This window comes from Schistocerca gregaria, chromosome 2 (genome assembly GCF_023897955.1).
Source record: "Schistocerca gregaria isolate iqSchGreg1 chromosome 2, iqSchGreg1.2, whole genome shotgun sequence".
In the NCBI taxonomy this organism is placed as follows: Eukaryota; Metazoa; Arthropoda; class Insecta; order Orthoptera; family Acrididae; genus Schistocerca; species Schistocerca gregaria.
In genome coordinates this window covers 887,887,346-887,915,090 of record NC_064921.1, presented here as the reverse complement: position 1 = coordinate 887,915,090, position 27,745 = coordinate 887,887,346, and the positions used below count along the sequence as shown (strand labels likewise).

The following is a 27,745-nucleotide window of genomic DNA, read 5'->3' as shown; positions in this document are numbered from 1 at the left end:
ATAATTTTCATTACCCTTACTCCGATTATATTGGTGTATTGTAGCCAAATTCGTCTCATGTCTTTTGAAATTACCAGAGCTATTATTATTACTCCTCTTGTAGTTTTGATTCTCATTTTGATATATATTCTCGTTTCAGTCTTTATTTATTGCAAAAATAGTCCAAATGGCTCTGAGCACTATGTGACTTAACTGCTGTGGTTATCAGTCGCCTAGAACTTAGAACTAATTAAACCTAACTAACATAAGGACGTCACACACATCCATGCCCGAGGCAGGATTCGAACCTACGACCGTAGCGGTCGCTTGGCTCCAGACTGTAGCGCCTAGAACCGCACGGCCACCCCGGCCGCCTTATTTATTGCGTCCAGTGCGTCCACAAAGGATCGTAACTCTTCTACTGTCTTCCACTCGCTACATAACATGTCTTTCGCAGCATAAGTGGGTAATCGCCTTATCAAAATCCGTACCAAAACCTGTTCCTCCATTGGTTTATCTAAATTTTTGGCTCTTGTTCAATGCCAGTCGAAATATTTTCTTATTGTACCCCACATAGTATTGTAATACTTTGGGTCCCATAAATCAGACATTAACTAAACAGACATTAACTTCTCCTGCGCACTTGATGACCAGTATTTCTCCTTAAACTTTCTCCAAAAGTCCGACCAAAACGAGAAATTTTCTATATTCACTGTACCTCATTTTGAAGCCTCTCCTAGAAGGTAACCCAAAGCAAATTCTTTTTTTGCATCTTCCCAATTTTTTGGTAAGGCTTGATTAAATATTTTTAAGAAATAGGTTGGGTGCACATCTCCATCTGGTCTAAATTTGGGCAATTGCCTGGCGAGTCCAGAATTTGCTCCCCATTGTAAATCTGTTACTACTTCACTAGTCAACACTACATTCTGTGAGGCTACCCCCTTCTCTATCTTATTCTGGATAAGTTTAAATTCTTTCCACAAATCGTCTATGCCTTTTTTAGTATCATCAAATTCCGACACTAAATGTGGTGGAACGCTGTCTGTGTTTACCCTATCAGCAACTTTCCTGTACCTGTTCCTCCAGACCGCTTATATTTATGGTGTCTGATGTTGCTAGCTTTTCATTAAAATTTCTCTCTACCGCATCTACACGAGTGTTGACCCCTGCAATTAGCGATTGGAATCACTTTGTCATGTCTTTCAATTGTTTCTTTTAAGGGATGTAACTTTTGTTTCACTGCGTCGAATGTAACATTACACACACACTTTGAAATGACCATAACGTCTCATTAAATTCACATTCTATATTGGTACACTTGTCCTCAGTATCAAATTCTAATTTCTGGGTCAACTTCTCAAATTGATCATTCTGATTTTGGTTAAAATCCATAAACATTTGATTCATTTGTACAGTTAAAGAATTACTTAATTCATTCTTTAAATGAATTCGTAAAATTCCCACTTTATCATTTAACCCCCTCAAATTTAGAATTTAAAAGCTTCACCCTGTGCTTCTAGTTTTTCAAAAGCTTCACTCTGTGCTTCTGGTTTTTCATTTAAAGAAACATTTTGCTCACTTAGTTGTGCTTCTAGTTTTTCACTTAAAGAAAGATTTCGGTCACTTAGTTCTTGTCTCTGTACATCTAACTTAGTATTTAACTGAGTATTCACTGCGTCTAACTCATTTATTAGCTTTTTGTTTTTAATTAAAAACAAACAGATGTGAATCAGTAATTCCTACACATGACCATGTACACATTGCAGTAACAGATAGTCTTCTGCGGAACAGAAGGAATTGTCAAAGAGAAATGTTTTCAGTTTAATTTCAAATTTTACTTTACTGTCTGTCAGACACTTTGTATCACTGGGTAAGTGATCAAACCGTTTGGTAACACTATTGTGAACCCCGTTTGTGCTACAGAAAACCGTAATGTGTCGTAATGAATGTCAGTTTTTTTTCTTCTGGTTTTGTAATTTTGTACATTATTGTTTCTGTTGAAGTCCAGTGGCTTATGTACAACAAACTTCATGAGGGAATAACCATACTGTGAAGCAGTTAGATTGCCATTCCCACTCTAAGCAACAGGCAGGCACGATGAAAAGACTGTTCACATATGTTTTTGGCCAAAGTCTTTTTAACAAAGGAAGTAAAGCATATACAAACACTGATTGAATCATACACATAAAACTTACACACACAGTCTCCGACTGTTCTAGCCAGTATCTTTCTTAGTTAAAGAGTGAGTAACTGTGATGAATGAATAATTATCAGCAGCAGGAATTTAAGGCATGACCTACACATCAATAGTTAAGAGTTGGCACGTAGCCCTGTGTTGTGTGGCTCCAATTTTGGTGTGTTTGCGGTTTGGACGACTATGAAAAACACAATACGGAATAAAAGAAAATATTGTTTGAACGGCTCCACTTACAAATGAAATATGATTCTCTTAAACTTAAGATTGCGATCGGATCTATTAGTTTATCCATAAGTGCCACAAGCTGGCATTTTTGATAAAACAGTCTCCACACAATTAAAGCGCCAGATGCTATTTAGGATATGACCACAAAAGCCAACAGATTCCCGAGCGGTCGACACTGGGCATGGGGATGTCAGAGTAACATCACAGGGAAATATCACTGTAGCGAACCATGAAAGTATAAATGTTGTGAAACTAATGTTTTGGACTACATAAGATGGTGGACGCCGGCTTCAAGTTTGTGACATAATGACAACCTCTTCTTTTTTACATCCGTGCTTTCTTCGGCTTTGGGTACTTTTCAACACAATTCCCATCATATTCTAAACACTAGGCAAGTTGCTGGCCTTCATGATAGTTAGGTTTAGTTTATGTGCTGCACAGTGCCTATATGTCGCTAGTGGTTGGTTGTGTTTAAGTGCGATTGTACAGCACTGAGCTTTCCATATGTGTTGACGCCTTTGTCATAACCCTGATATATCAAATTTTGAACTTGTAGTTCGAGTTGATTTGAGTGTTTAATGATTTGATCACTTAATGCAGCACCAGTCAGATCAGTTACAGACAGAAAGCGTATAAACTCTTTGTGTACTGTGCTATTTTGTATATCCTAATACCTGATACATCCACTTTATTGTTCTGTACCACTGGTATATATTGTTTCATTACCAAAGAATATATAATATTTTGTTTCTTAGACTTTGTTGAGTACTTTTCTCATTACAACAGAATGGCAACAGTCAGTCAGCTAATTCTGAGCTGTTTTGCTCAGATATGTTCCATTTTCTGGCACTGTCTCTAAACGGTTTTGTAGATATGAATCACTTCAGCCAATATGAAATTTCAAAAATTTTTCCTTCTTTTTTTGTTAGAGTGTGTTTGCAAAGTGGACGAGTAACTAAACATCTTACAGCCATAGAACTCTTCCCCCACTATCTGGACCGGAAAATAAAACACAAGGCAAAGAAAAAATGCAGCGTTCTATTGTTGGCTATAGACTAGCCAAGAGTATTCCATTAGGCATTCCAATTGTAACTTTCTGTCTCCTCCATCCTCTATGTGCTCTATGTTGTTGTTGTTGTTGTTGTTGTTGTTGTTTGTCTTCAGTCCTGAGACTGGTTTGATGCATCTCTCCATGCTACTCTATCTTGTGCAAGCTTCTTCATCTCTGAATACCTATTGCAACCTCCATCCTTCTGCATCTGCTTAGTGTATTCATCTCTTGGTCTCCCTCTACGATTTTTACCCTCCATGATGCCCTCCAATGCAAAATTTGTGATCCCTTGATGCCTCAGAACACGTCCTACCGACCGATCCCTTCTTCTAGTCAAGTTGTGCCACAAACTCCTCTTCTCACCAATTATATTCAATACTTCATCATTAGTTATGTGATCTACCCATACCAACTGAAAGATCACTGAACTAAATACGATATAAACTCACGAACTGGACCAATCGTGTTTGTATGAATTTCATTTAAATAAATACAAAATAATCAGAAGGATGTGCCCGATGGCCTTTGAGTCAACATTGGTTGTTTGCAGGTAATTTTGCTTCACTTTCACTTGAGTCACTTTCTTCTTTCTTAATTCACAGTAACATGTCGATGTCATTTTTCAAAACTGAAAAAAAGACGTCTAGATAAGAATGAAAAACACCCTTCATAGCTCATTCTGTAGTGTTCGATTCAACAAACCGTACATCAAAGGCCTATGCGTACAGTAGCATGGTGCTCCCACTTGCAAACTGCACATTCATATCTCAAGTTCCATGTGCGACCACGTCGTGGGTAGGTGGCTGTGGTGAAGCCTACGCCCATATTTTTTGTAAAGATTATGTGTAGCCTCTCCTTGCCTACACTTGCGAGGTGACCAACCTAAAAGTCTACTATCGCCTCTGCTCTTTTTTTTTTTTTGTCGTCAGTCTACTGACTGGTTTGATGCGGCCCGCCACGAATTCCTTTCCTGCGCTAACCTCTTCATCTCAGAGTAGCACTTGCAACCTACATCCTCAATTATTTGCTTGACGTATTCCAATCTCTGTCTTCCTCTACAGTTTTTGCCCTCTACAGCTCCCTCTAGTACCATGGAAGTCATTCCCTCATGTCTTAGCAGATGTCCTATCATCCTGTCCCTTCTCCTTATCAGTGTTTTTCACATATTTCTTTCCTCTCCGATTCTGCGTTGAACCGCCTCATTCGTTACCTTTGCTTAGTATCTAAAAAATAATTCCACTAAAAATGCAACAAAAGCAGCGATTTATTTCCGGCTGAGTTGCTAACCATTTGTAACTTTCAGAGAATAATTTTCAGCAAGTCCACTTTTCTCTTGTTATCATGTTAAAAATTGCTTCATTTGCAAAACACAGCGGATTTTACATAATGTCCCCTCGCTAACATATGGTGGAGACATAATAGCGAGAGAATTCCGAAACAGTGAATCATTAAGTTCGTTAAGTGAGAAATTCAAGTCAAGTAGGGTCAACTGCTTACGAAAAAGAACATCCTCGGTAACAAAAACAGATGTGCAATGTCTTCACTTATGTTGTTCTGGAAGCCACAGCATGTCTCGTTTCACCAGCTATCAATGGTCCTTACAAAATACATGCTTTAGTTGCAAAAGTCTTAGTTAGTGGAATAACACGAGAAATATTGAAGTTAAGCATAGTAACCATATGGCAAAATATTCTCCTCTTTGCCAAACTCTTTTCGATATTCCAAACTGTTTATGAGAGATGAGGAATTTTATATATGTTTCATCGGTGTTGTGCGTCATCGCAAATAAGTGTGTACATAAGATTATATTTCTCGAAATTTGTGACCGATACTGACCTCCAGTCAAGTCTAAAGAAAAATTCAATATGTCAGCTAAATTTCGTACTCAGAAACATTTTACTTAATATGCACCAAATGCAAAATCATAGTGACCCCTGTTTTTCATTGCAAACTTTTTTTTCGAACTATGCACGGTGTTTTACTTACATGCAAATATCACAATGACTATGACTACGCTATGGCCCTTAACGAAAAGATGGACGTATCATCGTGAAGCTGACATATAAAGCAATAGGTAACGCACAAAATGATTTTTTTATGGAACAGTTTCTGTAAAATCGTTTTAGAAGGACTGGAGTGTAGTGGGAATTAACTTAGATTTATCTAAACCTTTCGATACAGTAAATCACAAAATTCTGTTAAACAAGATGGAGGTAACAGGTGTAAGGGGAGTTGTAAAGCAGTGGTTTGAATCTTACCTTCAAGATAGAACTCAGGTGGTTGAAATCATTGCAGAACATAAAAATCAGAAAATCAAGTGGGTCTCAGATGGAAAGAAATTGGAAATAGGTGTCCCAGAGGGCAGTGTTCTTGGTCCTTTATTATTCTTGCTTTATGTAAATGACATAAAAAATTCTAATATTTCTACCAAAGTAATGTTGTTCACAGATGACACTAGCATAATTGAAAGTGATGATAAAAAATCATTAACCACCACAACTGATATAGTCCTGAAATACATTCAACATTGGTTTAATGCTAATAAGCTAACATTTAATCTAAGTAAAACAAATTGTATACAGTATGGCAAAGCAACTCAAGATATGGACCTCTAGTTAAAACTAATGGATAAGAAGATAGAGAGTGTACAATCCACAAAGTTTTTGGACATGCACATTGATCAAAACTTAAGCTGGAAAGACCATCTCAAGTACTTATCCCACAGGCTCAATTCGGCATGTTTTGCATTAAGGATATTATCTAGAGTATGCAGCACAGACTGTATTAGACTAGTGTATTTTGCTTACTTTCAGTCCATCGTGTCTTATGGCATAGTGTTCTGGGGTAAAACTAAATCAAGCTTAACAGATATCTTCAAATTTCAGACAAGAGCTATACGAATCATACTCACAATACCATCACTGTATATTTTTAAAAGCATTCTGTGTACATATGAAAAATCTAGGTACAAATGAGGACTGTGATAATTATAATACTAGAACTCGTAAGAATTTGTATGTAGAAAGAGTAAGGACAACACAAACCCAAAAGCATGTAAGTTATTTTGGAATTAACTTTACAATGCTCTGCCAGTGTACAAGAAGGAAATAATAGATGAAGTATAATTCAAGACTGAGCTTAAAAATTACATTTTAAGCAAAACTTTCTATGACGTAGATGAGTACTTTTATTGTGTGTAAATTTATTGCCAAAAATTTTAATTTGTATGTCTAAATTTGTACTTTTAAAAAAATGTCTTGAAAGTGATATTCCATTTTTATGTCTGTAGTACTTGTACTAGTATGATAACTTTGTTGTGACAATTCCTACATCATGTAAATGATTTACAGGAAGATAATGAAATGAAATGAAATTCGATCAGCGCACCGTGTCGTCAACCGACCAAAAGCGGACAAACAAAGTTGGCCTGCCCTTTTGAACAAACGAATGAAGCACTTCAGCGATTCGGACATAAAATGGTTACTGTGCAGGCTATCGTATCCTGTGAGGACTGTAAATCACAAATAATTATGTGAAATATACCGTCGCTCGATCCTGAACGATCCTCGATTTTTTACAGAATTCATTGTACTATATGACTGTTATATCTTTCCTTAGATAGTTTTGGTTCCCGGTTAACGTCTCTTCCGGTGTATGGTTGCTCTTTGAATAGTCGTTTAAGCAAGGGGTCGGATGGTAGTTGGAAACTGGGGTCGTGTTTGTCTCTAAAGCTGGTTTGTATTTGCTGTAATTATATTTTGGTTTGTTTATTTTTTTAGTTTTGATATTGTTAAATTGATCTCTCTTTCGGTAAAAGTTTAAGATTAGTGGATGTTTGTAGATTAGTTTACGAACTTTCTCAATCACATGGTGTGCTGCATGATGGTAATTTTTTTAATGGTCTTTCGCATGATTTAATTCTGCAGTAATATCTTTCGCGATTAACCTAGTGACGTTATTTCAATTTTAGTAATTAGAAGGCAGTTTTGAATTTCCGTACTACTACGGTGGGCAGGTGTTAATTCCGATCTTGATTTCGAGACGCAATTCACGTCTAATTAGTATTATGTATTTAACGTATCATTCAACCTATCAGGGATAAATTGGCAGTGGATACAAATATCCCCAATATATACGCAAACAATGTGAACAAGTTAAATGTTGGAGGTTAGCGCAGGTAGTGGCCGTAGTTATGCTGAGGGGCATTTGCTGAAACGAGTTAACGAAAGCCTAAATGAGGATGGCTGGGTGTATCAAACTCCATGTACCCTTTTTGCCAGAAATCGTGATTATAGTGACGTGTTAAATTTGTAATGTAGCCGTAGATCTAGATTAGGTTAGGTGTCGGTACTTCAAGGCGCTTGCTTAATGTTACGTGTTCGCGAAAACAAGAAATGAATGTACGTACACACTTAATACATATATACTCACTATTTTGTAAAGTTGGAGGCCACGATAGTATAAATAAGTCTTGGGTAAATGGTTTCTTAAATTGTAAATGTCATTGCTGATCTATTATTGGTGATAAATTGAAAGATTTTATGTTAATGATCCCGTTTACTTAGTTGACAGTACGATTGATATGGATATGCACATAGCAGTAATTACTTCATAAAAAGGTTCGGGAACTAAGACTTTCTTGGAGCATAGACTTGTTAAAAGTTTATATTTTAACACGTCTGTATATTTTAAAAGTGCGGATATAACATTTGTACAAATTTAAAATAGTTCTGTACCTCAACTCAGTACCTAGGTTTCCTATTGTGAAACCTATTTGTCAAAAGGGACCTAGAACTGACGTGCAAAACTCAGTACCACTTAAACCTGTCCGCAGTAAATTAGCTGAAAAGTTCTTTGTTCTCAAAGTAGGTGGTAACTTTCTCTGTGATCTTGTGGCTGATTTGCAATGTGGCTTGCGTGTGCACAATATCTGCTGCTGTGGAGTTTGTGCATAGCACTTGGAAAGCTGGTTGCAAGGTAGAGGTTTTGTGCCTTGACCAGAAGTTTTTATATAAAGAGGTTTTGGAATTTTTTAGGAATGTATTTTGATAAAAATTTTACTTGGAACAATAATCGTAATGTATATTTGGCATTGGGCGGTATTGATCAGCTAAAGTTTTCCCTTTATTTGGACACACACACATGGTATATTTTGATGTAATAAATTCCTTCACTGTGTGTGGTTTGGTATTGTGAAGAGACTTTAGTTACTGCATTGTTGCAAAGAAGAGCAATAAGGCTGGTTGCCAAAGTTAATAAAAGATAGTCTAGAATTACTTATTGGGTGCCGTTTGTTACAACATTAAGCTGATGAGAGGACCACATAGACTTTTAGAATAAGTTTTTTTTTCCCATCAGCAGCCCATACATGGAAGGACCAATCTTTTATGTAAATTAATAAGATACTTCGGACCTTGAAGGTTCGAAATTTAAAACAAACCTCAAGAATCAGTTTACAATAAAATGTTCGTATTGCTCTGATTACCTCTAGTCATAAGCATTGTTTACCTTTTGATACCTTGCCTGTTTCTGTTGTGGGCAATTGACTTCATCTCTTATATTAAGATTCAGTTTATATTATTTTTACAATGATTAATGGAAATGCACGAACTTCCTGTTTACTGGGTTTGAGAATAACAAAGCAAGCAAATTGGATGGCAGAGTTGCCAGAGGTTCTGAAAAATGGGGAACTTGAAACATGCTGAGGAAATTTGGAAAGAAAACCTAAAATGTTTCAGCATATGAAATGATTTCCTGCATGCACCATCACTGGCTGAGTTTAGCTGCTTACGTCACCACTTCCCATCTGCTTCGTTCCTACTGCTTGTCCCCTTCCTATAATTATTATATTATATAATTATTATAATAAGAATTCTGTAAAAAATCGAGGATCGTTCAGGATCGAGCGACGGTATATTTCACATAATTATTTGTGATTTACAGTCCGCACAGGGTACAATAGCCTGCACAGTAACCATTTTATGTCCGAATCGCTGAAGTGCTTCATTCGTTTGTTCAAAAGGGCAGGCCAACTTTGTTTGTCCGCTTTTGGTCGGTTGATCGAATTTCATTTCATTTCATTATCTTCCTGTAAATCATTTACATGATGTAGGAATTGTCACAACAAAGTTATCATACTAGTACAAGTACTACAGACATAAAAATGGAATATCACTTTCAAGACATTCACTCCCCTCAGCTTATAGTAAGTGCTGCCACCACTTCTTGCCACTAGTGTAGCAGCTGCCAGTGCAGGGCAGAGAATTATTGGTTTGTTAAAATCTGATTCTGGGGTGAGAAATGGCAGTCATGTGTGCTTGTGTTGTCTGAGTGATTGTGGGTTTGTATAAGTAGTTGCCAGCAGGCTCGTGCACATGTGCAGAGCTGAATTCGCCTATGAGCAGTGCCTTCCTGCACTTCTGGCTACTTAGTGTGGCTGTTTGCTGTATGAGCAGTAGTAGAAAGTAGCCAGATGCTACCGGGAAAAAAATTTCTGGTGCCACCAGGCTGCCATGTTTGTGCATGTGCAGAGCAATCTTATGGTGGGGCCACTTCACGTGACCCATGTATATGCTAAATGCTGTTCTCTCTTCATTAACTCCCATGTGAAATGAAAACAAGACAGATTTCTGTGGCTGGGAGCCATCAATGGATTAATGTAGATTCGTATAATCACTCTAGACTAAAATAAGTTAGTAGTTAGTTTTTCAGATTTTATTTTCACGTTGTCAATCGACCAGTGTCATTAAGTTTTTTCGGTTTGGTATATAAATTTGCTTCCATTATCTTTTCTGTGGAGGCAGTAAATTTGTTTGAAACAAGGTCTCATTCCACACTTGTCTAGTTCAAACTTTGTTCAATTTCATGTGCACATTTTCATTTTTTGGAATTAATTACATTATACCGTAATAAAGAACCAAACATGAGATAATGCAGTACTGGTCTCCAAGAAAATTATCACAAAAGGCCACGTAGAAAAGGCGAATATCAGGTACTTCAGTGTTGATGTGCACTTTGAGCAGAATTACGCATTTTAATATGGTTTATGAAATTTCAGTGCTGTTAGTAGTATCTGATGTCCTGTTTCTTTTGACGCTAAGATCTCTTAATGCTTTGTATGTATGAACATATGTAAATATTCACTTGAAGCTGACTAAGCAGGCACATTTTGCCATCCTTATCTGGGTAGTTTTGCATTATTTTCTTTCAAATATATTGTCAACTGTAACAGAATTTCACAAATCTGCCTTCCGTGAAAGTGTTTTCCAGTCACAAGACACTTGTCTAGTACTTCCTCTATGCTTGATATTATTTCTTAATTTTTGATTTTTACAACTTAGAATGGCATTTCATTTCATACATTTATGCTAACTGACAGCCTACTGTTTTATCATTCTAACTCCTCACATGGCTTTATGAATAAATATAAAGTAGAATATAAACTGTCAGTTGTAAAGTTTCTTTGCCTCAGACAACTGTTAATTTTTTACGCGTTTTGAATTAGTCGTGAAATAATTTCTCTATTCCAGGGTAAGCTACACACAGAACCGTGTTTTTATTTTTGCATGAGGTTTATCTGTCTTCTTAATAGCATTTTTGCAATGCTGTGTAGATGTAAACCTGATTTGAAAGGCTACAGAACAATAGTATGAACAAAAAACTGTTTAGTCGCCACATAGCAAAATTTTAGGGTATTTTGAGCTGTAGTCTAGTTTTTAAATGGATATTATGCCAGGCACTGCTTCCTTATTTGCATTCCTTATCTGGGTAGAGTATGAGAAAACAATTGCTCCAGGTACAACACCAGGCCGGGCCGGGTGATGCCCCACCAAGCACTAAATTCCAAACAGAAATGCGATGAAAAGTGTATGAGCAGAGGAAACAGCAAGCACAGGCTGCCCACGTCATCGTAGATGTGCATGCACAGTATGGCCTGTTTTCTAGCACTTTCTGGCACCTGCTCAAATGAATCTTACGTGAATTGTGTGTATGACCTCGTTTTATGACAGAAGCTGTGGTTACATTCCTGTCTGTGGCTCAGCAGTCATCTTTAGTGAGATGCTACCTATTCTCAACATTATTTATTCTCAGAGTATTTGAAAAAGTTACCTGTGCATGGATTGATCACCATGGTCTCATTTCATCAATATGCTACCTGTGGCTCGTGAAATGCTCTCCACACTAGAGGATTTCCATGACGAGCAAAAAACTTGAAGCCATTTCTGCAGGTATCTGAGGGGTCGGGGTGTGCTGATTTGAAGCCATTCAGTTACCACTATTGTGCAGGTCCTGCCTGTCAGATCTGGTTTCATAGATCTGCCCACAGGCTGGGCCCGTGTGTGGCTTAATGCAGTGGATTTTCATGGTTTGTTAATGGACCCAGGACTGTGGTGCTTGTCAGCAGGCCATAGGCCGTGGGTGATGGCTTTCAGTAATTGACTGTCTCCCGACACATATGATGTATAGTGTGGCATTTCAGACATTTTATTTGTTGTAGTACATTTTGGCAATTTATATGTTAGAAAGTATGGGAGGTCATAATATGAAAACTGTCGCCTGCAGCTTGTACAACTATATTTCTCGAAAGAAAATTTGCACAATACTTGTAGAATAATAGGTATAACACATTCGGTAATTACCGACAATAACATAGTAAAACCAACATTTTATTGGTCACCTAAGTTTACACAATTCTTCCCTGCCTTGTCACTTCTTGAAGAGGCCTACTTCTTTCTGAAATTTGTGAAGGTATTTTAAATTAATCTTGCGGCTCCAAGGAAATGCGTATTTTTGTGATGAAATGTCTTTAGTTTTATAGAAACAAAATATCAGTGATCTTAATGAAGTGTGCACACACACACACACACACACACACACACACACACACACACACACACACACACACACAATTTGGCTTGCTTTCTCCATCTAAAAACAGTTCATACACAAGATGTTATTGGTACTTAAAAGATTTTTGCTTACACCAGGAAACACCATCTGTTTGAAAGTTTTTAGTTTTTTAGATATTCTTGTTTGCACTATTTTGTGTACTATAGGTTCAAAGTGGATTTTTAACTTTAACTTACCTTTGTAAGATCTGAAAATTTGTTAGGGAAAAATGCTAAAACTTGTCTGGGAATTGGGGAATTTCAACTGGGAAACTTGTGGCCATCCCAAATGGTGGAAGTAAGTGTTGTGGTAAGATTAGAGCATTAGCTGATGTCTATGCAACACACCTGTATTTATAGCACTTTTATTAGTTAAACTAACATTACAAGGTTTTTCATGATAGCTCAACTAGGTAAGTCAGGTACTATGTTCTTGCCTATTTTATGCATATGATCATAATCTGCAAAAAAAATGCTAGAGCTACATAACTTAGTATAGGAAAGTATTTGCTGCTAGTGAATCTTGGTGTAGTGATAAGTAATGGATGTTCTGAATACATTGGTTGCACTTTGCCTTTCATTCCCCAGGTATTGGGATTACTCCCACTTGGTAGCTTGATTCATCTTTTTGTTGGTGTTATAGCTTGGTTGCAAATTATCAAATGCTTTTTCTAAGTAAGGCAGTGAAAAATTCTGTAATAGTGTATTTGTTAATGTTTACTTGGAGTGTATGTGCATGTTCTGTTTAGTAGGGGAAGTAAAAAGATTGCCTCATTACTGGGCAAGAGACTGAGCAGAATGTCAGAATCTCTAATCATTATGAGGCTAGAAAAATTCAGAGTTTAATCCCAGTCAGGCTCTCTACCGGACTGATTCATGGCTCTGGAACAAAATTCTGTAATTCTTGTGCATGAGTCAACAGAAGTTTTATTTTAAGCCATATGCATACGACATTTGTGAAATGCAGCGCATGTGTGTGTGTGTGTGTCTTCCATAATTTGATTTAAATAGCTTTATGATTCAAGTGGAAGAGGCCATTCAACAGAGCTGTGTAAAGTGTGGCTGGCTGCATTCAGGCAACACTGTACCCCATCTGCCAACCTCTTCCAATAGAATCTATTTCATTTAAGCTGTACTTCAGTGTGGTTTGATTCACTTTTCCACTGCCATAAATTTCTGAAATTGGTACCATCCAGCTTGTTTATGGAAACCATGCTAGTGGTGCTGTGTAACTGGTTGTTGTGGCAGGTGAAAACTGTAAGTTAGAGGCATCATTGCTGCTTCTCCTCCTCCAACAAAGAGCTTAAACTGTTGTTACTGGGATGCACTGAGATATTCATTAATTTGGCTCTGATACCATCACATATGGCACATTTTCTATGAGATACTTGGTGCAACTGTAAGAAATTCTTATTTTGGTTACATGTGAGGCAAGGCTGTTATCGGAATAGGGAGTCATAAAGCTTTTTTCTTTCAAAGTGCGAATTCTATAAAATTGAACTGTAGCTCCTTTGGCCCATGTAGGGATCCATTCAAGTGTTTTGTTTATTGCTGATGAATGTGTATTGTCTTACAACTTGTAATAACCATTTCAAGACATCTATGGACATTTTTAATTGTGTGTGTGTGTGTGTGTCAAAAGCTGTTTTTCAGTGGTTAGCATTGAACATATTTGTAGAAAAGTAATTTTATTGCATACAATGAGTAATAAAAAGGTTTCCAAATTGCCTCATTACTGGGCAAGAGACTGGTTTGTATGTCAGAATCTCTAATCATTATGAGGCTAGAAAAATTCAGAGTTTAATCCCAGTCAGGCTCCCCATGCCAGACTGATTCATGGCTCTGTAACAAGAGTTTTGTAATTGTTGTGTGTGGATGAATGAATAATGTTGAAATTGATATTGAGCTCTAGTGACGTTTTTAAGGTGTAACATCAGAATGAGGAAATTTAGTTAGTTCTCCTTAAGTGCTTCCAACACTTCAGCTCTGACAATTCTTGTATCTTCTCTGCTCCACTCACAGCTGAGAGCTGCATGTCTTTGTGAAGCACCAGACATACTCATGAGAGAATCTTTGTAACCTGTTGCTGTCAGTATATGCTGTGAGACGTGATTTCATGTCGGTGTTTTTATAATTTCTTTCCCTAAATATTCTGCTTGTTGCGAATTGAGTTTACATTGCTATATACTTTTTGTTTCATCTGTTTTTGTTATTTGTGAGTTATCCCAGACTTGTGTAGCTGAGTTTCTCAGTTTATTCTAATTTGTCAAATTTTCAATCTTGCCTGTTGCTCATATTTAACATTGAAATAAATGTACATATACAGATTGCATTTTATATTTGCCATCAGATTATTCAGAAAAGTGAACTGTTATAAAATTACCTTTTTTAGGTGAAGGCTAGTAACTGAATATGGTTAACGGCCGCATACCGTCGGTCTTTAGTAAGACCTATGTCACACCAAGGCGTCCATATGAAAAGGCTCGTCTTGATCAAGAATTAAAGATCATTGGTGAATATGGCCTGCGAAACAAGCGGGAAGTGTGGCGTGTGAAGTACACATTGGCCAAAATACGGAAGGCTGCAAGAGAACTGCTGACGTTGGAGGAGAAAGATCCTCGCCGCTTATTTGAGGGTTAGTATCATTAATTTTTATCTGTTCATGGGATGCTTGTGTGTGTTTGTGTTAATAGTGAGCTACACAAAGAGAAAGGCAAGCAGTTACCTGTAGAGGATTAGGTGTGAAGTGCACAGAACATCTAACAGAACAGTGAAAACACTACTAGTTTTTCAGCTCTTGTTATTTTTTTAGTAAGAGTACTAGCCCATGTTGGACTGTGTGAAGAGAAAGTACAGTCTGGATGGTGAAGGAGTGGTACAAACAAGAGATAAGGCTATGTGTATGGTGAGGTGGTGGAAAAAGTTAGTTTATGTTGAGGCCAGGGGAGTGGTAGAGTACAGGATATGCTGGAGACAGAATTTGCACCTGCATAGTGCACAGAAACTTGGCGGCAGTCTCTAAATGACATATGTAGTGAAGCTGTTACAATGATTAGTATTGTCGGGTGCAGTGTTATGCAAGTGGAGTGGTATCATAACTAGCCAGCTGTCCATGTGCATGAATGGTCACTGCCAGGCTGTGGCGAACCAAACTTTTGACAGTCTAGTTGCCGAACACATTAAGCCAGTGACTTAAACAGCTGCTTCATTACATGGGCTTTTTGGACACTCCCTTCCAGCACATGCAGATGGGGATTCTTTTCAGCGTACTGTGTACTCTTGCAATCCCTCAAGTGTAAATCTCTGCTGACTTCTCTTCCATCACTTCACCTTAAATTTTCCTTTCTCTACTCTGTGCACAAGACTCCTCCCCCATCCAGATCATGTATTGGTCTTGCTATCGTGAGAATGGATGGATGGGGGGAGAGGTGTTTGTGAGCTAGTGTTCATTTTCTGTGTGTTTCTGAGGATCATACACAAATCCTTTTCAGGTAAGCAGTTGCCTTTTCTTTATTTCATGTATTTTCCATCCAGGAATTGATTAGTATTTTAATGCTGAGGTGAGTGGAAATATCTGTGAACACCATGAAAAACATTGTCATTGTAAAATGAAGTCTCATTTTATTGCATTGTACCAGTTGCAGACTTTAGGGTCTTCAGATAATGATTAAAGTATTCCAAGCAAATACATGTATTTTTGTGTGCACACTACATAAGTACTGTTACAGGTAATTATGTTCTGATAGCAGGAGCAAATACAGGGGGAAAATGTCATGTTTCATATTTGTGGTTATACTTATGTAATTTTGTGTATTTTTTGTCATTCATCATTACTGTCTTTTAACAATCAGTTTTTGCTGCTGATTTGCAGGTAATGCCTTGTTGAGGAGGTTGGTACGAATTGGAGTATTGGATGAAGGTCGTATGAAGCTTGATTATGTTTTGGGTTTGAAGATTGAAGACTTCTTGGAGAGAAGATTACAGACCCAGGTTTTCAAACTGGGTCTTGCTAAATCAATCCATCATGCAAGAGTTCTCATTCGGCAGAGGCATATTCGGTATGTTGGAGAACAGTTTGATTGCAACATTCTATGTAATATTACTGGAAGACAGATTTTTATTGTTACTTTCTGTTTTACCTAGGTTAATACATGTCAGTATTTTCGTGCAGGCCACTTGAAAAATGAAATATTCATTTTTCAACGTCTGCTAAGACTATTTTGCAGTGCCCATACCTGTGAAGTACTGTTGAAATGTTTTGAGCTAGGGTGCCAGTGAATTGAGGAAGATATGGAGTGGTAAAAATCTTTAGTGTATTATGGTCTTTTTGTTTGTCCTCCATTTTTGTGCCTAAGTTAGTCTACTGGTCAATAATATTAATGCAGTTAGTTATACTTTTTGACAACGTAGTTTCCTTGTAAATAACATAAATGCAAATTAGTTTGTCTGATCCATTATAAATGTTCGTATTGTAAGTTACACCATGTCCTTGAAGGTGAGTAGGTGTTAAGGTGCAGATAGAGTGGGGAAACAATTGTTCCAACCCATTATCAATATGAGTGTAAGTCCTTTTGTAGTAAGGATTCCAATTTTGAATTGGAAGGTGTGTAGTTCTTTAGGAGCTGCATAGTATAAACATAGCAAAGTAAACAGTGGTAGTGCATTGTGTGCAATAAGTCTTCTAGCTCGCAGTTCTCAATTTCATTGTCACTGTCCTGTGTGAGGCAGTGTTTCTGCTTTTATTTGTGCCCTTTCTTTGTGGTTCATTTTGTATGCTGATCTGAGGAAACATGTTGACAGTGATTGTCTGATGTTTGCCCATAAAAATTTTATGCTGAGGTGTGACAAAAGTCTAAAACACATTGTTTTTGTGCCATCATTAAAATCTGTGCCCATTGAAGTTAAAAAGAAGTTACAGTAAGGTAGTGAAAAGGGCAATAAAATGGTAAAAAGTGACATGAGAAGTGAAATAGAAGAAGCAAATAAGATTTTGACACTTACCAGGTGCAGCTATTCATGTCCTTGCTTTTGTGGTACTCCAGCAGTAGTGAGTGAAGTCTATTCTCCAACAACCTTGATGATAATTTAAAGTTCCATTAGGAAATGTTCACCATGTTCCCATGTGTCAAACTAATGGCCCTGAAAATTGTCTAGATGTGACATTAGAAATTTATTTTTAGGCGGACCTTGCCTTCTAACTGTAATGATCTCTTTGTACTCAAGGTGCTTATTCTGGCAAAAGAAACAGTGCAACATCTTTGTGACACTTCCCATGCCCTTAGCTGTTTGCTGCTTCCTATGTTTTTACAGATTTCACTGTTTTAATCACTTTCTTCAATGGCTATAGAGTAAGTTGAGTTTGGGATATGTAAAAAAACAAGTACAGTTTGAAATGTTGGTTTCAACTTCATGTGGAGCAACAGTCATGTATATGGAGGATATATGGTTTTCAGGGAGTGAAGTATTACACTGATTTTCAGAAAATTGATACTTTTTATTTATTTAAAGAAGCAATAACCATTAAAAATAATTTATGCTGAAGACATATTTGCTTTTTGGAGAGGACTGCATACGTATCAGCTGTTTACCATAATGAACCACAATGTGGCAAAGTTCGAAAAATGGGTTGTGACACAAACCCATTTTACTCATATTAGGTGTAATTCCTCCCAGCTTTCCCAGTAATGCTCTTCTGCTTCATGCTACACAGTCTTTGTGCTTCCTCCTACTCGGCCATTTTCTCACTGTTCGAATAATTTTTGTGACAACAGTGATCATTGTAGATTTATGAAAATCCTGTTGCCTCATTTCTGCAAGACTTCTGCAGTGCAAATCTCCTGGATAAACTTAGTGCTCAGTTTTATTGTATTGATCCAATTGTGCAGAATAAAACCATTGGATACTCCCATAATTAGCTAGTGGTATGCAAACTTTCTCTGCCATTTGTTTCATGTATCTTTTTTTTAAGAAGACACTGCACTTATTTAAATTTCTCATTACTTTCTCTTGTGGCAACAGGTAGCATTTAGGATGTCTGATTGGTACTTAACCACACATTCATCTTTCTGGCACATCATTCTTGTTATGAAAAATTCATTCACCCTTTTTGGGTTTACTCTCTTTGACAGCCTCGGGCAGTTGTTTTATATTTTGCGTTACTGCCCTCCCCCAGACAACTGCTGGTTTCAGCCAATTCTTCAGCTAGCTTAACACTGGTGCAGAATCTGTAAACATATACTGTGTGACCCTTATCTTAGTGTGCTGAGCAGTCACTGCACCCCAGCAGCAGCACTGTTGTCCAGGTTATAATTCCTCCTATGGTAAGATCTGGTGCGTATGTAGCCAGTTTTGAATTCTGCAAGAATCTATAGCTTCAGGCTAATATTTAGAATTTAGCCCTGTTAGCCATAAAAACTTTGAAGCAATGAGGGCCAGGTCTGATTGACAAATTCTAAGTTTGTATGCAAGATTTTTACCTTCCTGCTGCTATTGTATAGAAGTAACAATCATTGACATGTAATTCCTGTGTTTATTCAATACTGCGGAAATAGTGAAGTTAAAACTTAATTTTAGCTTTACTCAGCTTCCTTGGAATTGTTCCACGCAGATTTAGAGCAAATGAGAAGTTCTGCACAAATTCATTTGTCAATGTCCTTTACTTAAAAGTTCCATTTATCTGGGCCATTCACACACTTCTCGAAAACAGCTTTGATGAAATAATACTGCTCACAAACATAAGAACGTACCTGTCTCAGCTGTCGTTTCCAGTGGTGGTTATAGAACTTAGACTTGGAAGTCGTTCTCCCCTCTACTTCACCATCCTACAAACAAGAAGGGTTGCAACATTCATGTACAAGTTACATTATGTAACCATAGATTTTGCAGCCAATAGTAATTAGCCTGAAGTAGTTTGTGATGAGGGGTAGCTGGGCAGAGAAGATAGTATATTAGGGATGAAACTTTTATTTCTGTGTTTAGGAGTGCCAAATTAGTAAAAAACACCACTTGGTTGGTTTCCAAACCCCAGAACTCCGTGTAATCAGTAAGTGAATAAAGGCAACAGTGTTGAAAAGTTTTTGATCCAAAACAACTTTTAAGTTCTGAAATGTTTCTAGGCTAGGAAGTTGTAAATTCTACACTGAATGTTATAAACATATTTCCTTCAACAGATAGTGTTGGGTATGAGGAAGCATTATTATTGCCATTTTTATGGCAATTGTATTCGTGTTCAGGGGGTCTTTTTTTCACTTCAGAAGAAACGTTTCACATTTCAGAGGATATTGCTTGCTAAGTGTTGCCAATTCAGTCTCAAATGCCGTAAAAGAATTTAGTAGCTTTGACAACTTGTTTCCATTTACTGTTCTCTAGCTATAAAGAATATTTTTACTTATATGCTCCTCATTTTCTTCTTTCAGTGTTCGGAAACAAGTTGTCAATATTCCGAGCTTTATTGTTCGGCTGGACTCTCAGAAGCACATAGATTTCTCATTGAAGTCTCCCTTCGGAGGTGGACGTCCAGGCCGTGTCAAGAGGAAGAATCTGAGGAAGGCCACTTCAGGTGGTGGAGCAGCAGATGAAGAAGAAGATTAAGTGTTGTTAATTTGGAAAATATGAAGCAACAATAAACTACTAATGAATATTGTAATAACTGATGTTGCCTGTGATTTTTGTCTGATCTTGTTCCACAAATCCTAATGACAAGCAATTTTTTCTAACCTGTTGCAAAACATGTATAACACTACAATATTAGTTCATATGCTGTAATGTAGATGGACAGGAAAAATCTACTCACAAAGTGGTGGCAGGGAACAAACATGCAAAAGGACTTCACTTTCACAAGCTTCTGGAGCCAGTGGCTTCTTCTGGCAGAAGAGTTAATGGGAAAGAAAGAGGGGTGACTTCCCTGAAGTGTATCCAGGGAGTATATGATGTGAGATCCTGGAAAACCTGGGAATTTTTTCATCTGGGAAAATTTGGGAATTAGTTTCAGGAATTTTTCATTGTTTTAGTTTTCTGTTAAATTTTTGTAATTGGCTGGTAAGAACCAATACTCTAACAAAGGGTATTGTTATATCCTGCTACTGCAGAGTAATACTTAAACACTAAAACATAAAGAAAAAAACTAAACATAAATTGCCAAGGAAATTAGCCATATACAGTGACAGTGCTCCCATGCAAGCATCTGCCAACAGCAAAATGTCACAGGCAGTGCTTCATAACAAAAAATTGCCTCCGATGAGCATGTCGTCACAACTGTTAACATCAGATTCATTTTGCTGTTAAGAGTGGGCTCATGCACACGTGAAATTTAATCGCGTTTTAGTAGATTCTCCCGCTTCTGGCTACAGGAATGTGGCTGTGCTAGATGCTATTGGGAAAAAGCGGTGCCAAATTCATGTACTTGAGGGGAAACTTGTTTCACATAAGTGCCTAGCATCTGGTGCATGTTGGTCTATCAATTATTTGTATGATTTTAAAACACATCCCTGTTGGTTTTTGAACACATTTAAGTTGATTTCTGAATGAATCAAAAGTTGTTCTGACTGTGTGCATAATGTATGTGATGTTTGTCAGGAGAATCCTCCTTGCATCTAGAAATAAAACTTCCCTCAGACAAAAGGGGGTGGCACTATATGAACTGAGTAGTGAAGCTGAATGGATGAATGCCAATTGCTGTCTGATTATGTGGTTGATGGTTTTGCGAATGATCAGTGTCCCATTTACTTGCAAAATCCATAGGTTCAGATTACCAGATAGGAGAAAGACTAACAGATGATTACATGTCATCTTCTCAATGTATCCAAGAATATGAAAATTTTATAGAAAATTTTTGGTGTGATTGGTACACCAGTTGCACAGTCCCCAGCTAGCAGCCACTTAAGTTTTATTCTGGAAGTAACGTGAAAAGTGTTACAGGAACATGTGGGCTAACTAATCCTGTGATGGTGGCAGGGTTGTTGAAGTTAATTGGCGAACAAATTTTGACAGTGGTGGAATAGCTACAGAATTAATGACATTGAATGAGAGAGAAGATATGGGGAAATAACACAAATTATGGAATAACATAATTTCAAATTCATATAAAAATTTCGTAATACTACTTTTCGATCTTATGCTTGAAAAACTAGTGTGTATGAATGAAATGTAACTTTCCTAACATAGAGCTTATTGCTTGTAGGCCTAAAAGGAATTTGATATTGGTACTTTGTGAACTACATTCGTTTGTGTTGTAAAAATTAAAGAAAACTGGCATTCTACGGATCGGAGCATTGAATGTCAGGTCCCTTAATCGGGCAGGTAGGTTAGAAAATTTAAAAAGGGAAATGGATAGGTTAGTTACATATAGTGGGAATTGAAGTTCGGTGGCAGGAGGAACAAGACTTTTGGTCAGGTGAATACAGGGTTATAAATACAAAATCAAATAGGGGTAATGCAGGAGTCGGTTTAATAATTAATAAAAAAAAATGGGTGCGGATAAGCTACTACTAACAGCATAGTGAACGCCTTATTGTGGCCAAGAGACACGAAGCCCATACCTACTGCAGTAGTAAAAGTATATATGCCAACTAGATCTGCAGATGAAGAAATCTGAGATAAAAGAAATTATTCAGATAGTGGAGGGAGATGAAAATTTGTCATGGAATTCGGTAGTAGGAAAATGGAGAGAAGGAAACAGGTGAATATGGATTGGGACTAAGGAACGAAAGAGGAAGCTGCCTGGTAGAATTTTGCACAGAGCACAACTGTCATTCGTAAAAGGAGGTTGTATACATGGAAGAAGCCTGGAGATACTGACATGTTTCCGATTATATAATGGTAAGACAGATTTAGGAACCAGGTTTTAAATTGTAACATTTCCAGGGGCAGATGTTGACTGACCACAAGCTATTGGTTATGACCTGTAGATTAAAACTGAAGAAACTGCAAAAAGGTGAGAATTTAAGGAGATGGGACCTGGATAAACTAAGCAAGAGGTGGTACAGAGTTTCAGGGAGACCATAAGGAAACAATTGACAGGACTGGGGGAAAGAAATACAGTAGAAGAATGGGTAGCTCTGAGGGATGAAGTAGTGAAGGCAGCAGAGGATCAAGTAGGAAAAAAGACGAGGGCTAGTAGAAATCCTCGGGTAACAGAAGCAATATTGAATTTAATTGATGAAAGGAGAAAATATAAAAACGCAGTAAATGAAGCAGGCAAAAAGGAATAGAAACGTCTCAATAATGAGATCAACAGGAAGTGCAAAATGGCTAGAGGAGATATGTAACGATGTAGAGGCTTATCTCACTAGGGGTAAGATACGGTTCGTATGAGCAGTTGTCAGCAGGCTCCTGCGTATGCGCAGAGCTCAATTCGCATATGAGCAGTGCCTTCCTCCCGCTTCTGGCCACTTGAAGAGTGGCCGGTTTTCAGTATGACAGTGGCAGCAAGTAGCCAGGTGCTGCCCGGAAACTTTTTCCAGCGAACCCAAGCTGGCAGTTCCGTGCAGAGAAAGCTGAGTTAGTTTATTTGAAACGAAGTGTTTCTTTCCACTCTATTGGCTACTTTCAACTTCGTTCAATTTCAAGTGCAAATTTTCATTTTCTGGGATGAATGACATTATATACCGTAACAAAGAACCAAATATGAGAATGCAGCTCTGGACCAAGAAAATTGGTATCACAAAAACAACTTGAAAAGCTGAATATCATGTACTTCATAGTGCATCTGGACGTAGAAATGTGCATTTTAATTTGGATTATGAAATTTCGATGCTGTTAGTAGTATCTGATGTCCTGTTTCTTTTATGACACTGAAAGATCTCTTAATGCTATATGTGTACGAACATACGTAAACATTGTAGCTGACTAAGTAGGCAAATTTGGTCAGTAGTTCTGAACTAAATATTTTGTTTCAAATATGACAGCTGTAGCAGAATTTTACAAATCTCCCTTCTGCGTATTTTTCGTTCACCAGGCACTGGTCTAGTACTTCCTCTAGGCCTGAAGTTATTTCTTAATTTGTGTTTGTCTTACATTTATAGGATGCCATTCTATGCTATATTGTAGACTGGCAGCATACCATGTTTTGTCGTTTAACTCCCCAAATGGCTTCATATTTATTCCTAAAGTAGAATATAAACTGTCAGTTCTACAGTTTCTTTGCCTCACAGACAACATTGTTAATTTTTTACACATTTTGAAATAGTCATGAAATTTATTGCCCTTTATTCTGGTGCAAGCTACACAAGAAACTGTTTCATTCTTTTTTGCAAGAAATTAGTGTTCCATCCTACTAGCTTTTTGCAGTGCTGTGTAGATGTAAACCTGTTGGAAATGCTACGTAACAATATTGCAGAGTACGAATTAGAAAAAAATAAAAATCTGTCAGTCACCCCATAGCAAAATGTTATGCTACTTCGAGCTGTTGTTGTGGTCTTCAGTCCCGAGACTGGTTTGATGCAGCTCTCCATGCTACTCTATCCTGTGCAAGCTTCATCATCTCCCAGCACCTACTGCAACCTACATCCTTCTGAATCTGCTTAGTGTATTCATCTCTTGGTCTCCCTCTACGATTTTTAGCCTCCACTCTTCCCTCCAATACTAAACTGGTGATCCCTCGATGTCTCGGAACATGTTCTACCAACCGATCCCTTCTTCTAGTCAAGTTGTGCCACAAACTTCTCTTCTCCTCAGTCCTATTCAATACCTCCTCATAAGTTACATGATCCACCCATCCAATCTTCAGCATTCTTCTGTAGCACCACATTTCGAAAGCTTCTATTCTCCTCTTGTCCAAATCAGTTATCGTCCATGTTTCATTTCCATACATGGCTATGCTCCATACAAATATTTTCAGAAATGATTTCCTGACACTTAAATCTATACTTGATGTTAACAAATTTCTCTTCTTCAGAAATGCTCTCCTTCCCATTGCCAGTCTACATTTTATATCCTCTCTACTTCAACCATCATCAGTTATTTTGCTCCCCAAATAGCAAAACGCCTTTACTACTCTAAGTGTCTCATTTTCTAATCTAATTCCCTCAGCATCACCAGACTTAATTCGACTGCATTCCATTATGCTCGTTTTGCTTTTGTTGATGTTCATCTTATATCCTCCTTCCAACACACTATCAATTCCATTCAAATTCTCTTCTAAGTCCTTGCTGTGTCTGACAGAATTACAATGTCATCGGCGAACCTCAAAGTTTCTGTTTCTTCTCCATGGATTTTAATACCTACTCCGCATTTTTCTTTTGTTTCCTTTACTGCTTGCTCAATATACAGATTGAATAGCATTGGGGAGAGGCTACAACCCTATCTCACTCCCTTCCCAACCACTGCTTCCCTTTCATGTCTTTCAACCCTTATAACTGGCATCTGGTTTCTGTACAAATTGTAAATAGCCTTTTGCTCCCTGTATTTTACCCCTGCCACCTTCAGAATTTGAAAGAGAGTATTCCAGTCAACATTGTCAAAAGCTTTCTCTAAGTCTACAAATGCTAGAAACGTAGGTTTGCCTTTCCTTAATCTAGCTTCTAAGAAAAGTCGTAGGGTCAGTATTGCCTCACGTGTTCCAGTATTTCTATGGAATCGAAACTGATCTTCCCCGAGGTCGGCTTCTACCAGTTTTTCCATTCATCTATAAAGAATTTAGTATTTTGCATCCATCACTTATTAAAATGATTGTTCGGTAATTTTCACATCTGTCAGCACCTGCTTTCTTTGGGATTGGAATTATTATATTCTTCTTGAAGTCTGAGGGTATTTCGCCTGTCTCATACATCTTGCTCACCAGATGGTAGAGTCTTGTCAGGACTGGCTCTCCCAAGGCCGTCAGCAGGTCTAATGGAATGTTGTCTACTCCTGGGGGCCTTGTTTCGACTTAGGTCTTTCAGTGATCTGTCAAACTCTTCACGCAGTATCGTATCTCCCATTTCGTCTTCATCTACCCCCTCTTCCATTTCCATAATATTGTCCTCAAGTACATCGGCCTTGTATAGACCCTCTATATACTCCATCCACCTTTCTGCTTTCCCTTCTTTGCTTAGAATTGGGTTTCCATCTGAGCTCTTGATGTTCATACAAGTGGTTCTCTTTTCTTCAAAGGTATCTTAATTTTCCTGTAGGCAGTATCTATAGGTTCGTTTGAGCAGCTACCAGACAGCGCCAGACAACAGGGCTGTACTGAGCATGCGCAGCTACGATGACGTAGGCAGCCTGTGCTAGGTGCTTGCTATGTTCTCATTCCGTGCGTGGTGATGCATCTCGTAACGCTGCGGCATGTTCTTGAGAGGACGTACAGAGTTGTACTCGGAGCAATTGTATCATATCCCACCCAGATAAAGGATGCAAATAACGAAGCAGTTCTTGGCAAAATATCATTTCAAAATTAGACTCCACAGCCTCCCCATGAACCATGGACCTAGCCGTTGGTGGGGAGGCTTGCGTGCCTCAGCGATACAGATAGCTGTACCGTAGGTACAACCACAACTGAGGGGTATCTGTTGAGAGGTCAGATAAATGTGTGGGTCCTGAAGAGGGGCAGCAGCTTTTTCAGTAGTTGCAAGGGCAACAGTCTGGACAATTGACTGATCTGGCCTTGTAACAATAACCAAAACGGCCTTGCTGTGCTGGTACTGCGAATGGCTGAAAGCAAGGGGAAACTACGGCCGTAATTTTTCCCGAGGGCATGCAGCTTTACTGTATGATTAAATGATGATGGCATCCTCTTGGGTAAAATATTCCGGAGGTAAAATAGTCCCCCATTCGGATCTCCGAGCGGGAACTACTCAGGAGGATGTCGTTATCGGGAGAAAAAACTGGCGTTCTACGGATTGGAGCGTGGAATGTCAGATCCCTTAATCGGGCAGGTAGGTTAGAAAATTTAAAAAGGGAAATGGATAGGTTGAAGTTAGATATAGTGGGAATTAGTGAAGTTCGGTGGCAGGAGGAACAAGACTTCTGGTCAGGTGAATACAGGGTTATAAACACAAAATCACATAGGGGTAATGCAGGAGTAGGTTTAATAATGAATAGGAAAATAGGAATGCGGGTAAGCTACTACAAACAGCATAGTGAGCACATTATTGTGGCCGAGATAGATACGAAGCCCACACCTACTACAGTAGTACAAGTTTATATGCCAACTAGCTCTGCAGATGAAGAAATTGAGAAATGTATGATGAGATAAAAGAAATTATTCAGGTAGTGAAGGGAGACGAAAATTCAATAGTCATGGGTGACTGGAATTCGACAGCAGGAAAAGGAAGAGAAGGAAACGTAGTAGGTGAATATGGATTGGGGTTAAGAAATGAAAGAGGAAGCCGCCTGGTAGAATTTTGCACAGAGCATAACTTAATCATAGCTAACACTAGAATCAAGAGTCATAAAAGAAGGTTGTATACATGGAAGAACCCCAGAGATACTAAAAGGTATCAGATAGATTATATAATGGTAAGACAGAGATTTAGGAACCAGGTTTTAAATTTTAAGACATTTCCAGGGGCAAGACGTGGACTCTGGCCACAATCTATTGGTTACGACCTGTAGATTAAAACTGAAGAAAGTGCAAAAAGGTGGGAATTTAAGGAGATGGGATCTGGATAAATTGAAAGAACCAGAGGTTGTACAGCGTTTCAGGGAGAGCATAAGGGAACAATTGACAGGAATAGGGAAAGAAATACAGTAGAAGAAGAATGGGTAGCTTTGAGGGATGAAGTAGTGAAGGCAGCAGAGGATCCAGTAGGTAAAAAGACGAGGGCTAGTAGAAATCCTTGGATAACAGAAGAGATACTGAATTTAATTGATGAAACAGGAAAAAATAAATGTAAATGAAGCAGGCAAAAAGCAATACAAATGTTTCAAAAATGAGATCGACAGGAAGTGCAAAATGGCTAAGCAGGGTTGGCTAGAGGACAAATGTAAGGATGTAGAGGCTTATCTCATTAGGGGTAAGATAGATACTGCCTACAGGAAAATTAAAGAGACCTTTGGAGAAAAGAGAATCACTTGTATGAATATCAAGAGCTCGGATGGAAACCCAGCTCTAAGCAAAAAAGGGTAAGCAGAAAGGTGGAAGGAGTATATAGAGGGTCTATACAAGGGCGATGTACTTGAGGACAATTATGGAATGGAAGGGGATGTAGATGAAGATGAAGTGGGAGATATGATACTGCGTGAAGAGTTTGACAGAGCACTGAAAGACCTGAGTCGAAACAAGGCCCCCGGAGTAGACAACATTCCTTTGGTACTACTGACGACCTTGGGACAGCCAGTCCTGAAAAAACTCTACCATCTGACGAGCAAGATGTGTGAAACAGGCGAAATACCCTCAGACTTCAAGAAGAATATAATAATTCCAATCCCAAAGAAAGCAGGTGCTGACAGATGTGAAAATTACCAATCAGTTTAATAAGCCACAGC

General features: G+C 38.1%; 1 protein-coding gene across 1 annotated transcript; it reads left to right on the top strand.

Annotated features, from left to right (window-relative positions):
* The first annotated feature begins 7,080 nt into the window (after positions 1-7,080).
* On the top strand, positions 7,081-19,992 carry LOC126335324 (40S ribosomal protein S9). Its single transcript, XM_049998481.1, has 4 exons — positions 7,081-7,186; positions 14,733-14,975; positions 16,212-16,398; positions 19,756-19,992. The coding sequence occupies exons 2-4, from the start codon at positions 14,753-14,755 to the stop codon at positions 19,928-19,930; spliced, it is 585 nt and encodes a 194-aa protein (XP_049854438.1). The 5' UTR covers positions 7,081-7,186; positions 14,733-14,752; the 3' UTR covers positions 19,931-19,992.
* Positions 19,993-27,745: the final 7,753 nt, after the last annotated feature.

Bases quoted from the DNA above. Each gene is read 5' to 3' on its own strand.
- LOC126335324 (XM_049998481.1), top strand. From the start codon at position 14,753: ATGGTTAACGGCCGCATACCGTCGGTCTTTAGTAAGACCTATGTCACA. The intron at 14,976-16,211 runs GTTAGTATCATT...GCTGATTTGCAG, and splicing joins TCCTCGCCGCTTATTTGAGG to GTAATGCCTTGTTGAGGAGG. The intron at 16,399-19,755 runs GTATGTTGGAGA...TTCTTCTTTCAG, and splicing joins ATTCGGCAGAGGCATATTCG to TGTTCGGAAACAAGTTGTCA.